The sequence below is a fragment of the Cyrtonyx montezumae genome, unplaced genomic scaffold (genome assembly GCF_038088225.1).
Source record: "Cyrtonyx montezumae isolate F1298 unplaced genomic scaffold, pur_monq_1.0 scaffold_0, whole genome shotgun sequence".
NCBI classification, from domain to species: domain Eukaryota; kingdom Metazoa; phylum Chordata; class Aves; order Galliformes; family Odontophoridae; genus Cyrtonyx; species Cyrtonyx montezumae.
The window spans coordinates 48,854,986-48,870,981 of NW_027071824.1; the positions used below are offsets into that span (position 1 = coordinate 48,854,986).

Here is a 15,996-nt window from a genome sequence, read left to right on the forward strand (position 1 = left end):
GCAAGGTCACCTGAGTGGAGAGAAAAATATCAAGACACCTTTTTGCTTTTGTGGGATTATGTATTCCATCCTAAAGGGAAAGTTAATTAATGCATTCAGGGCATATAAAAACAGAAGAGTCACAACAACACTATTGATTGCATTTCAGATTAAAACAGTATGAGAACAATCTGACGGCCCCCACTAGATGGCTCAGTAAAGCAAGTATTCTAATCAGTCATTTTTTACTAGTACAATCACCAGCGTGATAAAAGATTCTCACAGTTTATAAAGGTGACACTTGAACTACAGTTAACTGATATTCTACTACAATATGCTTAATTTTAAGATCTGCTATATTTCACTTGCATTTTCAATGTTGTACTGTCCAAAATGTTATCTAAAATAGAAGTTATTTCAGAAAAGATTTGCATGGCTAATTACAGATGCTGATTCTTCAGTTCCCTAACTTCCAACTAAGATAAGCTGTGGCCTTCACATATATAAACTTTAAACAGTTATATTTCTTCTAAGGAAAAGGCTTCTAGAGGTTTTACTATTTTGGTCTGCTCCACACAAACCACAAGTTGGGAAGAGGTTGCCTGAAGCCCTTCTCAGGACTTAGTTGCTTTTACCATGGAGCAACCACGGGCATGAGATTCTTGGCAGTGTCTGTATATACTGCAGAAGGAAGGTAAGAAAACTGTTTTTTCCTTAAGAAAAAAATCTTTAAGGCCAGAGTAAGAATTTTTAAGAAACTTGGATTTTTTTTTAAATCATTTTAGATCAAAATGGAATCTATTTATTTATTATAAAATCACTTTGTATTGAGAAAAACTCAATTTTCATTTAGAAGTACACAGTCTGGATGTACTGACCTATTTTGACCCATTTTCATTTGAAATATTCACAGTACTTGCTTAAGTGTTATTGAATTCGTTGTTTTTTTTTCCTTTTTTTTTCTTTTTTTTTTCCCACAAAAATATATGAAGTGTGATGAAAGAATTATTATCCAACTGTATCTGTGATGTTACCATTGTTTGGCACAAAGCATACTTCTGGTCTATACCCTAATGAAAAGCAGAGTCCTCTTGCAAACCGACAGCTTTCTGCAACAACAGAGGATCAGGGAAGGATGGAATTACGATGAATTTAGCAAAACCCACTGAATAAACATGGTCTTAGTCTTCAATTTGTGGAAAGCATAGTACAAGGAAAGGGAATAACTTCCATGTATACCCTTGTTGGTTTTTAGCATATGCACATTAGTGAATGCACTTGCTATGACAAGCTCTTAACAAAAAACTGATCCCCAAACACAGTAGGCATCACATTTTTCTGGCACATATTCCTGGGGTGTCTGAAAGCTCTGACTATGTGCAGATGTGTCCTTGCCTGGAAGGGCTAAACAGCTTAGCAGCACTATAAGCATCCAGAAACTTCTTTGACTTGCAGCAAGTACCTACATCAGGCACTGTATTTTCAAAATATGCCCAGCTCATTTTAAATAAAATCTTGATAAAGTACTGACATATTTTTATAAGCTAGAGCTCGCTCCATGACTTCTACTTCTCAGCCTAAGTACCATAGGGATTTAATGCCAGGATTTCTTCACCTGTTCTTTCCATGACTTGCACTCTCCTTCAGAATGGGCATAGGGAAAAAGGTAAAGCTTTGCTCATTTCCTTAGCAAAAGATGCTGAAAAGGTAGGTCCTGAGCTGTGGACCATGGGTGGATCGAGTTCCAGCTTGGAAGTCCTCTGAGGGAAACAAGACTGAAGTGCTATACCCCAGCTCAAAGCTTGGGGCACAGGGTGTTTCTGACCACTGACCTCAATGCAGATCAATGCTGGACTGTCTGCAGGCATTAGAACAAGCTTCGAATTGATAACCTACCCTAAAAGACTGCCTGCAAATCTGAACAGGTAACAATACACATGAAGGACGTGTTAACTTTTTAGCAATGGGGAGGTAAGGAATACAAAACCAGTTAGGTATCTACTTTTATATTTATAGATATAATGCATATATATCATCTTCTCTACATCTGCCCACAGATTATTGTTCTATTCAATCAATATATTTTTCTAGGCAACATAAGACCCAATGTAATGGAGCTCTCAAAACACAAAGCAGAACACCTTTGCAGCTGTCTGCCATATAGGCAGAAAACTAAATGTGGAAAACCACAGAAAAAACGTGTATCAGTTCCTGCACGTTATTCCATAAATGGCCAATTGAGCTGATATGCTGTAGAAAAGCATTCCTACGGTTTAGCACATACCTTGATTCATCAGAACCAGGCTTCCAGCCAGCAGGGCCACACAGTTGGTAGGCTGGTGGTTATGGAGGTACTGGAAACCCCATCCTCGTCTGTATGATGTTTCGTACATATATCCCGAAGCATTGGCAATTACCTCAAGAAATCTCTCCTGTTGAGTCTTGCTAAGATAGCTGTACAAGAAGTCATAAGCTGTGGCAAAGCCAACTAAGGAGTGGGCAAGTGGGACCTCATCCCATGGGGCATCCTTCACTAGCCTGTCAATAAAGAAAGATGCTAATTAATTGAGGTTCACCTTCTCATTTTTCTCTATTATAAATATATTTAAAAGGCGTGTATGACTTAACACCTCCAAAGTTAGACAACACATGCTGAATTTAACATGGTAGTAAGATACTTACCAAGTCTTTGAGAGCATTCTGTTCTAAATATGAATAATACTAACCTTCAAATCTCATTAATTTTACTAGACAGATTAAGTCCTTAAGTATTACAACCGTGTGATATTCTAGGTTTTGCTAGGAGAAACAGATATAAGCAGAACATTGATTGTACAGAAAAATAATGTATTTGTCTGAAGGAAGATTTAAAGCATTTTTCTAAGAAAGTGATACCTTGTAGTTTACACTCTTCAAAAAAAAAAAAAAAAAGAAAGAATCTTTTCTTCTCCAAATCAGTCACATGTTAATAAGTTCCTAATGGTGGCAATGAGATTGAAGCTGTCTTTAAAGCAAAATAATTATTGGTAACATAGTAAAGATGAACCGAGAAAGTTCATAATGGAGGTGGAGATAGCACAGAACAAATATTTCCCTTAAATCAAGCAAATATTGCCTAATACTCAGTTTTGCTGTAGTGAATATATTTTCAGGTCACAGTCCTAAAAGAAAGGAAATACAAAGGAAAACACAGTAGAAAAAATCTTGTGTGTGGTGACAGGACAAGGGGAAATGGCCACAAACTGAAGCATAGGAAGTTCTGCACAAATGTGTGTGGGAACTCCTTCCCAGTGCAGTGACGGAGCAGTGGCACAGCTGCACAGAGAGGTGGTGGAGTCTCCTTCTCTGGAGACGTTCCAGACCCGCCTGGACGCCTACCTGTGCAACCTGGGCTAGGGAGCCGCTGTGGCGGGGGGTTGGACTCCATGATCTCTGGAGGTCCCTTCCAACCCCTACAATCCTGTGATTCTGTGATTTTAAAAGGCTACAGTCATTAGTTGCTTTCATAGTTATTCTATTCATTCACTCACTTTGCAAGACTATTGAAATGAATTTTAGATTGTTACGATAGTATACTACTGTAATCAGTGAGATTTGTGCTGTGCCTCTGAAGATGTGCACTTTTATGCTCAACTATTCTGTGATTCTGTAAATACAATTTCATCTTCAACTTCAATTTGTATAAGTAGTAATGTGAGAAGATGATAAAAATATATGAAATGAACAAGATTATATATATATATATATATATATATATATATATTCCTTCTGCTTTAGGAGCGTATATTTGCATTCAAAATGCATGAATGAAACACTGAGAAATTAAGACTATCAGACCAGAGCAGTGCAATTATGCTAAAAAATAAGGTTTGCAAGCAAGGAAAATTATGTTCAGTTCCTATTTCAGTACATCTAACATCACTGGAAGAACTCTAATTACCTTGACGCATTAATACCTGTATGTAAGGAAAGCCTCTGAGGGCTTTTCGATTAACTGAATTTCCAACAGTTTAAGCACCTACTTTCTCCTGACTTTAATTCCATCTTATCCTGAGTGAAGTTATAAATTATTTTTAGTTTTCTTAAACAAAATCATTTCTTCAAGGACGTTAAATTAAATACAAGGATGTATTCAACAAACAATTGAACCTTGTTTTGAACTGGGGTTTTTATTGGGCTAGATTATTTTGTTTGTAAATTGTTACTTCTTTCTTGGTCAAAATGTAGGCATTGACCAAAAAAAGCTGTGATTAATATTAGGACAGAAAGCTAAAAGTTTGGTAACAAATAACAGCTAAAGCATCAGAAATGAAAGTTCTCAAAATGTACAACTTGTTTTCTCTTTATCTTTATGAGACTTCTTGGTGGCCACTGTTTGGGACATTTCTTTGTCCTTTTGTTTCAGGTTCAAACTCATCAGCAAAAGTTTCTGGTCAGATACAGTACAATTTCTTACTTAGGCTTGTGTTAACTGATGTGGGAAAAGTTATATATCTGTAGGCCAAAATATTTAAATGCTTTACTTAGGAGCTTATTATTCCAGATAAGTATAAGAAAATGTAACTTAACTAGGCAAGCAACACTTCCCAGTCTCTAGATATATTTATACTGTGTCACTGAGCCAGAAACACTGAAAATCTGAGAGGACTGGTCGTTTGTCAATTTCAATTCATTTTTCACATTTCTATTTCTGCTTTTATATCTTTGGTTTGCACTGGAAAAACTTTGAATTTTTAATTGGCCATATATGTAAAAATAAAGCTGCACTCTACACTGGTTGTATGGAACACCCTGGTGCTTTGCTTGCTGCCAGGAATCCCTTGGAACATGCATACCTTTGATAAGCTACATCATGAACCCAAATTTCCAACACTTTGTCAATTTGATTTTTTGCCAAATCTTTGTCCATTCAAAGATCAGAGTTCATATGGGGACAAGAAATATCACTTTAAAGACTTTAGTCAGGAACAATTAACAAGTGCTTGAGGGTAAGTTATACATTAGTGAGGGAGAAAGAATAATGGAAGAATTAAATGTAAGGAATTAATTTAAAACATTTAATTCAAATTTCAGTATCCTTATAATGGTGTACAAATTTCTAATCAGAATGTGTTAAAAACTATTTAATATTCTTTATCTGATTCCATCTTAAGTGGAATTTGACAATGGAACCAATGTAATGAAAATTTCTTTGTTAAGCTATTTGGGTTGATATTAGCTAAATTCGAATTTGGTTTCAAGAGCAACACAGTATCAAACTCCACAGCAAAAGACTATTAATTATAACAAAAGACATGAATCTCTGTGGCACCATTTCTGATAAAATAGGAAACTCTTCTACCCAGGAAGTGCTAAGCTGATCAGTCATGACTATATTTAAGCTGATTTATTTAGAAAAAAAAAATTAATATAAAAGCTTTTCATTTAAAAAACTTTGTGTTAGGCTTCCCAAGCCTACACATTGCTGTAGGCAACTCCTTCTGTTTAGACAAGGTAGGTCTGTAATTATTTCCCTCAAATAGCAATTCTGCATAGTAGGTCTTATACAGGATTTAACAGAAGAGATTCACACAACTAACAAAAAACAAACAAACAAAAAAAGCAACACAAGGATGACCATCTAAAGACCCTTATTTCTAAACATGCAAAAATCACAGCCAACATTTGTTCTCAAAATTAACTTTCCTTCTAAGAAGTAACTATTTAGCTGATATAAATCAGTGTGTCTCCATTAAATGAATCTCAGTGGAATCAAGTAAACGCACCAAACAATGTGTAAAATGATCCACAAGAAGAATGGTCAAGTAGAAAGCATTAAATGCTTTTTGTATCTAAATTGCGCTCTCATTTTCCAAATAGATCTCCAGCGTCAGATGTGGTAAACAGCCTGGCTGATAAGGCGTGGGAAAGTATGGGACCACAGGCCTGCACTTACCATGGTCTGTGAATAAAGAGTTTTCAAGGCTATTATAAACTACTTTGCTCTAAAATATAAGATTAAAGTTTGTATTTATTCAAATAAGGATGGGTAAAAACATGCTGGAGAACAGCTATTTTCTAATTCTTCCAGGGGTAAAACATCAGACAGTATGAACCTCAGCTTAGCAGCTGTGTTTGAAGGCAGCAAATAACTTTCATTTTAGTGCTGTAGTAGCTTCTCCTGTCTTTCAAAGGTATCAGATGCTACATAAAAGAATCCAGAGTAAATACGTATGTCTACAATGGATTCCTCAGTACAGAACAACTACTTCCAAGCAAAGACACATGCCTGAGATGCTCTTTTAGATTCTCTTCATCTTTGCTGCTTCAAATACTTTTTGTTACTTTATTTTAAACACTGACATAAATCCTTCATAAGGAAACTGCAGAGAAATAAAGGGATTGTGGATAACATTTATGTAAGTACTGTATTTTTCCTACATGCTTTGAGAACTTTAGTGTAGTGCAATGTGGTTTCCATTTTAGACTTGCCACCTTCTGTAATGAACAATGAACGTGGAAGGGGTTACAGCTCAACTCTGTAGACATCAGCTTATGATGCCAAGAACCATCATGCAGGCACTGCACTGTCCCAGACTAATGGTGTACACGCTGCCTTCACCAGATGGGATCCCAAGCTCTAAAAACAAAATCAAGAAAAATTGAAAGAATTCCCCAAGCTCCCACTTCTTGGCAACACTACTAATATTGCTTATGTCCCTTCTCTCAGGAGCTGTTAATGTATTTTTCCCTCATTTCTTCTCTTTACTAATTAATTCTACCTTATCAAAACCATTATCATTTTTCTAAGAGATGAAAGCCAGGAGAAAAAATCACTGTCTACCCAGTTCAAGGCAGAATTTGTATGAAGTAAAACTCTCTTGCTTAAGTGAGATCCCTGATCATGGCCCATGGGATGTTTAGAAACTCCCTTCCTCCACTTCACTCAATTCTTAACAATAAATTGAAGCAAATAGGAACATAACACACTAACTTAAGGAACAGAATACCCTTTTGGGCAGTGTGATATCTGATTTCCAACCTCTGTATCAAAAAATAATATGGCATCATATTAAAAAAATAAAAATAAAAAAAAAAGCAAAGTATTAAACATGCCCTGACACATGCATTATACACATAGACCACATTCTGAACCTTAATGCTCCAAACCCCCTCATGACAAATTGCTAACTGAAGAGTAACTTAGAGGCTGAGGGCATGTTTGGCTGATGATTGCAGGAAGCATGGCAGAAATCAGACCTCAGTAGTGAATCTCTCATTTGCATTAGGTTGATGCAAATACAATGAATCAGGGCTCTATTCAGAAAACTTTCAGCAAGAAATTAGTCCAAGGACACTGTCTCGGTGCATTTAGCTGCAATCCATCTTAGACATGGTAGCTAGGTAACAGCATGGTTAAGCTTAAAGTCTGTTAAATGCCAAATGTGACTCTTAGTCCTGTGTCCAACTGAGTAATTGCACAGACCTGCCAATGACAATGCCATTGCCTAGCACTCTTAAGATATCCTTGCTATTGTTCTGGGAGCAGGAGATACAGCTTTCAACTCCTCATCAGAGAAAGGAGAGAAATATTCCCCCTGAGCGGAGGGAGCACACATACCAAGAGGAAATATGCACATCAAGGGAAATGAGACCACCAGCATTTATTTTATAATCTGGATCCAGTGCCCAATATTTTTCTTACAGTGTCTCCAAAACAAAATATTTACTTGTGCTCAAATAGAATGCATTGTTCACTGATGGAACAGTATCTTCCAATTTTTGTTTTGAATAAAGAAAATCCTTGAAAAGCTCCATTAATTCCAAAACAATCTCCCAGCTTTGACCCTTCCAACATTTTTCTGGTTGCCACTAAAGCAAAAATCCCATAATCTGCAAAAACCAAGTACTCACAGCCTTTTGCAAAAATAAATACGTTGGAAATTTTTTTTTAAGACCTTGAAAAACTGATCATTTGTATTTCTGGTGTCTAAGGTAAAACTATACAAGTCTGCTCCTATTCCTTTATCAATTGTGTTTTTCAACATCAAATGTCACTCAATTGTGTTTTCTTTATCAAATGTCACTCATGCCCATTTCAGCTCAGTTCATAAGAAGAGAGACAAAGGAGTGCTTAAATGCACAAGGCTAAAGTCATAGCAGAAAAAAAGACAACACAGAGACAACGTACTTTTCATTTGCTGAGGAGACAACTGAAGATTTACTCCTTTGGAAACTTCTAGCTACTTTCTGTTCTCGCTTTCTCCCCTTTCCCAATGGGCTTGTAACCATCATTCTACTGATTCTCCAATTGCTTTCATATCCTTTTCTCTCAGTTTTGTCTTTGATCATAAGAGAGCCCTTTTCAAACTTTTCTGTTTCTTAATTTTAATCATGATCCTTCTACACTGACATATTAATAAAAATCAAATCTGTTTTACTAACTCTCAATGCCATATAAAGGGGGCAAAGAAACACAGCTATGTTAATTCTAGTTCTTTACTATAAGCTCTAGGTTATAGCAAACTTTTAGACTAGGAAGGTAAGCTCCCTGCAGTCATCACTGAACTTCAGCATAGATTTATCTTCCAGAAAACCAGGCTGGAATTGCCAGAAAACCAGGCTGGAATTGTACTTGAAAATTCAAGATATAAAATAAACTCTTCACACCTTGGTTAGCTGTTTCATTTCAGAGTCATGCAAAATGTCTATTTTTAAACACTACATATGAAAATGATAAGAACGTGAGGGTTTGATATTCCACTTACTAACATAATACATATCCCAGATACTGGATTCATCTTCCCACCCCTCTTTTTCTTTCTTTGTCTAGGAGGCTATCCCAACAGCATCCTCCAAGCTTCTTACATACTAATGTGACATTTGCAACAATGCAACAGTCTTATAAAATCCTCCTCAGAACTCTTTGAACATGCCTGATAGTTGATTTCTGGGAGTCAAAAGTAAATGCCAAATACGTGTTGTCAACATATGAACTTCTTTTATTTCTACATTTAAGTATTTGAATTCATGCATTTTTAGTGTGCAACTCATGTTGTTCAACGTCAAGCACTATCTGGTCACTAACAGCAACAGTCTTCACCAGAACTCCAATAGTGTCAGTAAGCACAGGCAAACAGAAGACTATGGAAATGCTGGATAACAAGAGGGTCACAGATACTATGTTGAAGACTCCTGTTTCTACTTACTTGCTGCTATTTCCTTGGAATGTTCGCATGTACTTGACAGCAATTATCTCCAAAGTGAAACCATGAGATCAGGATTGCTGTCAAATCCTACACCTCATTATACATTGGTAACATATTTCTATTCAAAAATAGTGCATGAATTATATGTAAAAAAAAAAAAAGTATAGAAATCCCTCATCTGGCACTGTGAAGAGTGCAGAATTTGTGAACTGCTAAGGTATTTGTACAAAAGACATTGTAAAGAAAAACCTTCTTCAACTGTTTTGTCCAAATACAAAATCTGACTGGGCTCTTATTTCTGTATGGTGTTTGACTCTTAATTACATCACTTCACTCACTGCTGGAAGAGGCTGAGGCAGCATATGGAAAGAATCACCAGTGCAGATCCTTCTGCCAACAACACATGTCTGGTAAGGGAGTGCACGAGGTGACTTGGAGATAAAATGCCAGAAAACTGATCTATATCCTCCACCCTCTGTAATATAAGATAAGACGTCTTAAATAAGCACAAACTTCCCCTATGTTTTAAGGCAGTGTAAACTGAATTCTAGGAAGATCAAGCAAGTTATTTAACAACTGCTTTTAATTTTTACAGGCAAAACAGTAGAAGTTCATCTATTTTTATGAAAACATTAATGCACTACATTCCCCTGCTCCTGTTAGCCTCCAAAACATTGTTGATTCCCATATTATTTTGGTGATGATTATAGCTAGCTATTAGCCGTTGACCCTTTGTTTAATCTAAAAGTAAACCTACTCCAGGATGTAGCAATTACAGATGCTCTCTTATGAGCAGCATGCCTCTCAGGAGCGGTTGTTATGACAAACAGCTCAAGCTGTGTTAGCCTACACAAACGGGGATTCAATTAAGGGTGCTTCTTATTATGTGATACAAAATGACTATTCTAATAGCTGAGAAAAAACGTAAGTGCTTAATTTCATGCCATTTCCAAGCATGTATCAATTATCAGAAGACTTTATCGTAACTGTGCCTTGATATATGGAACTATATTTGGACTATAGAGGATTCTCACTAGCATAAGGATGAATTTTTAAAATGTCAGTCTCCTTAAGCTCTTATCATTCTGTAACAAATAATCAGTGACGCTGGAAAGTTGATTTATTCTATTCAACTATGGCCTACACTACCAAAATACACTTTTACTTACAGTCACAACAAAAATTAGAGAAAACCCAACTCAAGTTGTTATTTTAACTCTAGAGTTACTTTACAGACAATGCCATTTAAGTGAGAGTCACAAGAAATCCTGATTACACTTTTGAAAGAATTCAGCTGCCAAAAAGTAATGTACATGACAGCAAGGTCTAACTTGCCAATACGTGTTGACTACCCACCAGAGATAAAAAGACATTTTAGGGCAATTTATATGGCAGTCTAGGTACTTATATTAGAGAATAAGTTTAAGGAGAGAAGTTTCCCCAGATCTGCTTTACTTACTGATACCTCTTTGTACAAGCCCTCTTTACTCTGACATAAGCAGTTTTGACACATAAGACAGCATTCAAGGGTCTAAGTCTGGATACCATCAAAATCCTTTTTTCTTCCCATTTTCATGAGAAGAACATGTCTACCCTCAAATTATTTAATAAGGATACATTTATGAGCCAGAATAATATTTTCCTCAAAGTCTGATGGGAACTAAACATGATTAAATAAACTGAACGCTATTGTTTTTTAATAGTTTAATTACTGTGACATTGCAAGAATGGCTCATAACCAGTCTTATTTAAGGCTTATCTCCAGAACACCTAACTACCTGCCAGCAGCAATCAGACAAGAACTGTTTCACCCACCATCTTTGTTCTCCTAATCCTAAGTGAAGAAGTGTATGCAATAACATGTCTTGCTCGTACTTTTAAAATGTATTTCTCAGATCTATGAAATCTGCCTGTACAGAAGCTGAAGGAGTGAACATGTTGACCTATTCGAGCAAAGTCAGATGCAGCAATACATGCCCCTGGGATGTTAGACTGCTATAGCCTTTCAGAAAACCACTGCCACATGAGGGAGAGAACTGATAGAGCTACAGTGCTAACTTCACATTGAAAGCATTTTCAGCTCTAAGTTCTTTGTGGAAAAGCATAAATGAAAACCAGGTCTCTTTTTTTTGTTACAACATTCGAAAAGTTGACCACTATATATATTCTTGGAAGCTTTGTATAACTTGTAATCCCAGTCTTGTCAGTTCCTATGCTTCCAGTTTCCTCTTTCTGTACTTTCTTTATTAAGGGGATTAACCCTTACCTCAAACACTTTTTTTTTCGTAAAGCAGAAAACTTTGATTAAACTTTGCTTGCTGAAGAGCTTATCTACTGCGAAAGACAGGAAAAGCATGGCTTTGCTTTCACAGAGATACCTGCTTGAGAAAAATAGTTTTGGGAAAGTAAATATTATCAAAGCCAACTAGGAATAGATTATCCGATCAGTTCTGATTCTTGTCTGGTCAGCTGGGACAAAGAAACAGAGGAACCACAGGATAGCTGAAATTGGAAGAAACTTCTGGAGGTCATCTTGTTCCCTACTGAAGCAGGGCCAGCCAAAGCAGGTTGTTCAGGACCATATTCAGAGAGCTTTTAAATGAAGATCTCCACAGAGGAGACTTCATGGCCACTCCTGGCAACTGCAGTTATTTCCAGGGCAGGAACCATGTGAAACGGGGAACTGAAATGAGGTTATTGTAACAGTGAGATGTAGGTAGCTGAGAAAGACACATACGAAGAAGTTCCACTGATCACAAAACTACTTGCTTCTCTTCTTTACTCAATTAAAGCACTAACAGCTGGCCATGTACTTCCACTACACAAAGTGAGTGTGAAAAATTAGATAAAGGAGAAAAGAGTTGTGTTTGGAGCAGTCTGTAGGTGCTGCTAGAGATCATAGAATGGCCTGGGTTGAAAAGGACCTCAAAGATCACCTAGTTTCAACCCCCCTGCCATGGGCAGAGTCACCAAGCACTAGAGCAGGCTGCCCAGAGCCACATCCAACCTTGCCTTGAATGTGTCCAAGGATAGGGCTTACACAACCTCTCTAGGCAACCTGTTCCAATGCATCACCACTCTCTGAGTGAAAAACTTCCTAACATCTAACCTAGATCTCTCCTGTCTTAGTTTAAAACCATTCCCCCTTGTCCTATCACTATCAACCCATGTAAATGGTCATTCCCCCTCTTGTTTATATGTTCCCTTTGAAGCTACTAGAGGCTCCATTGAGGCCACAATGAGGTCTCCCCAGAGCCTTTTCTTCTCCACGCTAAACAAGCCCAGTGCCCCCAACCTTTCCTCACAGGAGAGGTGCTCTAGCACTCTGATCACCTTAGTGGCCCTCCTCTGGACCCATTCCAAGAGCTCCACATCTTTCTTGTGCTGGGGGCCCCAGGCCTGGATACAGTACAGGTCACACATCTTGAGATTAATCTCTGTACAGCTGTCAGTCTGCCAGCATATCTAGGTAAGACTGTTCTTCAGATGTCCTCTCAGGCCATACAGTGAGATCAAGTGAGTAAGACTGATGGTCTGTATTATTATGCATCAATGGAATAACTCTGAACTAAACACCATCCTTTTGTGCTACTACTTTCCTTCTACACTCCAGTATGTTCTCTCTTCCTTGACATACTAGAAATTTAAGCCTACTGTGACCCTTCTCTCTCCAACAACTTATTTTATTCCAATTCTTGTATTTCTGGGACATTCAACACCTTAATACTTAGTATAGGGGAACCCCAACTCTGTCATGCCTTTTAAATCATGCCCATTGGGAAGATAAGGATCCTAACTTATACTAACTCAATCCAGCACATATCCCATGAAGGTCCACGCCATTTATAGGACATCACTAGTTGGTCTTTCCCCAGAGAAGGTAGGGAATAGTGGTTTGAACAGCTAATGCTTCCCCCTATGAAGACCTGAAACCTGACTTGGGCATCTGGTGAGCTGCAGTCACCACAGAGCTGCAGGACAGAAGTTGCAATAGATAGAAACATTGTCCCTCTGCAGCTACTGTTTTACTCAGTGGGCAGAAGTGACTGTCCTGGCACAGAGCACATTTTCATCCTCTGTACTCTTCATAATGGCAGCAATCCTGGGGCATAGTCAGAGGGGTGCACCAAATAGCAACTGCTACTAGTGGGTAGGGGAAATGCAGTTGTCTGAGGAAAAAAAATGGGAATAATCAGGTATGAAAAACAAAGGTCAGGAGAAGGAGATCTTAAGGTTTCAATCAACAGATTCACTCAACAGTGAAAACATTAACTTCTGCCCCTATAAAAACAGTGTGGCACAGTGAGGACAGAATAATGTGTATGACAACTCATATTCAGATGAAGTTAATGCATGTCATCAACATGCTGGATAATCCAAGTTGTAGTAAAACACTTAGAACAACAACTATTTCTTTCATGACTTAGAATATCTTTAGGGAAAGCTTAGGAACTGCACAGCGAAGTAGAGCTACAAACCTGAACTAATGCTCAGACAGAGGTTACAGCAATCATAAAACACTTGTTAGAGGAAACTCTGAGTGTCACTTGTACCTGATCCTAATTACATCTTTTCAAAGGGCAGTCTTTCCTGAATTCTTCCTAAGGAAACATTACCCAAAGGAAATGTACAAGTCTGGAAAAAAAGAGAGGAAAAAATTAACACTGTATTCTCTCTACAAATCAGATGGGAAACCCTGGCTTCTGATGTGTGGGGGTTTGGGGTTTTATTTATTTACTTTAGAGACATTGGGATGGCATACAAAGGGTCCTACCTCTTCTTTCTGCATTAATTTACAACAGGGTAGATACAGTGAGGTAAAAAGCTATGTGGTGGTCCAGATGAGGGTAAACTCATTTGGCAAATCATTTACTGTCCAAGTAAATGTTAAAGCAACTGAAACAATTCAAATAATTTACTAATGTAACAACTCACTTTTCCAACTGAGGCAGTTTATACAATAATAACAAAAAAAAAGATAAAAATCTACCAACTAGGCTGAGCCGCCATCCTTTCCATGTAATCCTTGGCCATGCCAATGGCTTCAGTGTTGTCGGGGTAGAGAACACAGAACATTGCCAATGCTCCCAGGTTGTTGCCATAAATCTCATTCCACCGAGCGCTGAACTCCTTCGGTTCCCAGGGTGGGAGGTACTCCAGGGGGTTTGACAGCATTGTCTGAACTGCCTCCATCAGCCGAGCTGCGATGTGCCGGTGTGTGGTTGCTGCCTGGAGACGCAGACCCTCCACATCCCCCTTGGAAAAGTAGAGCATGGGATAGCTGTCGTAGTTGGCATTGACAAAAGGAACCATGGCATCCGCGTCCTCCCTGGTACCACAAGCAAAGGCGAAGCACATCACGTGTATGAAAAACACACTTGGGGCTCCCCGGGTGTGAGTCCTCATTGTGGCATCAGATCTCCAAGTCCCAGTGGGAGCCAAATCATCTTTGAAATATCCTATGGCAGATGGATGTGAAAGAGAGAAAAATAATTTGTGAGGCAGTATAATTAAGGATGCTTTTGAGGAAATATCTCTCCAACCAGACTTGAAAAAACCACATGGCTTTCAGATCATTTCTCTACGAATCATTCGGACAAAATACCTACTGAGCAACTCATCTTAAAGAAAAATCTATCTGCTTTGAAATGTGTATACTGCTATCAGAAGCTGCTATGAGGTGAATGAACACACTGAGTTCTGGTATTTGGGACTCACAGAAATTTCAAGTAATTGAAATAGTGCCTAATTCAAAGCACTGCTGACTGTACTGGCAAGTAGAAGAGGGAGGGAGAGGGAAGGAAGGAGGAGTAGGGACAGTCACGGTGCTAGCGGCAGCCAAGCCTGCGTGCTGCATTGGCTGATGTTAACAGCTGGAGAATGAAGGATGTGGAATGCTGGAGTTTGCGTAGGGGTCATTTTATACTGTGCTCTGACACGTCCTCATTTTCAAAAAGAAAAAGGGGAAAAAAAGAGAACAAGGAAGAGGCAGAGCCTTAGATAGGTAGCTGAAAAACCTGAATGCCCTAAAGGCTGGGTATTTTGTATCTTTTTTTTTTCTCCTAAGCAGCTCTCCATTTTGCATTTGGAGATTTACTGCCAGCTACCCAAGAAGGCTGAAGGTTAAAGTAAAGTACATATTTTCCTACATACACAACTTCTCAAAATGTGCCCAAATGACAAATCTATACTGAGGTTAAATGCAAGTATTTAAACATAGTAAGCTACTTCATAGAAAACACCAACTATCTCGCCTGAAGTCTCAGATAAAACATGGCCAGGATCCCCCTGAGGAAAGCCAACAAATTCCTCAAATTCTTCACAGGGGAAAGGTTACAGAAAGCAGACTCAAGAGAGACAGCTTTATGTAAATAATGAACAGTAGTTTTCAATTATTGAAAAAAAGAAATAGACAGGAAGAAAGAAAACCTAAAAACAAATATGAAATCTTTTTTTCCATGGAAAACCTGTTTCATAGGATTCAGTAATAAAACTTGTAAGAAGTTGAAGTACAAAGCAACCTTTTACTTCTCCCCACAGCTCCCTACGTATAGACGCCAACATTTCCTAACAGAAACTTAGGCTGCTAAAACCTTATTTAGAGACCCACACCCTGATTCTGCAGTGTCATTACTGTATGCACAAAGAGGCAGCCTTATTGGACTGGGTCTCTCAACAACTACTGGGTACACCCCCCTTCTCCCCATCATTTGTGTTCAGCTCTTAAAGTCAGTTTATGAGAAAGTAATTTTGGCCAAGAAGTACATCTCCTCTTTTGCATTCCTCCTTAGGGTAAAAATAACATTGTAACTCTACATTTATGCATTAC

At 38.1% G+C, this 15,996-nt stretch overlaps 1 protein-coding gene across 3 annotated transcripts in view; it reads right to left on the bottom strand.

Moving 5' to 3' along the window:
• DSE (dermatan sulfate epimerase) overlaps nt 1-15,996 on the bottom strand; it is a 31,728-nt gene that overhangs the window by 6,344 nt on the left and 9,388 nt on the right. Inside the window, exons 2-3 of one of the 3 annotated variants that reach the window (XM_065734585.1) lie at nt 14,158-14,626; nt 2,264-2,517 (exon numbers count right to left, since the gene is read on the bottom strand). In XM_065734585.1, coding sequence (XP_065590657.1) covers nt 2,264-2,517; nt 14,158-14,573 — 670 coding nt within the window. In that variant the 5' untranslated portion in view covers nt 14,574-14,626. Of the gene's footprint in view, nt 1-2,263; nt 2,518-14,157; nt 14,631-15,996 lie in introns of those variants that run through there. The other 2 variants (XM_065734593.1, XM_065734604.1) reach the window with 2 other exon arrangements.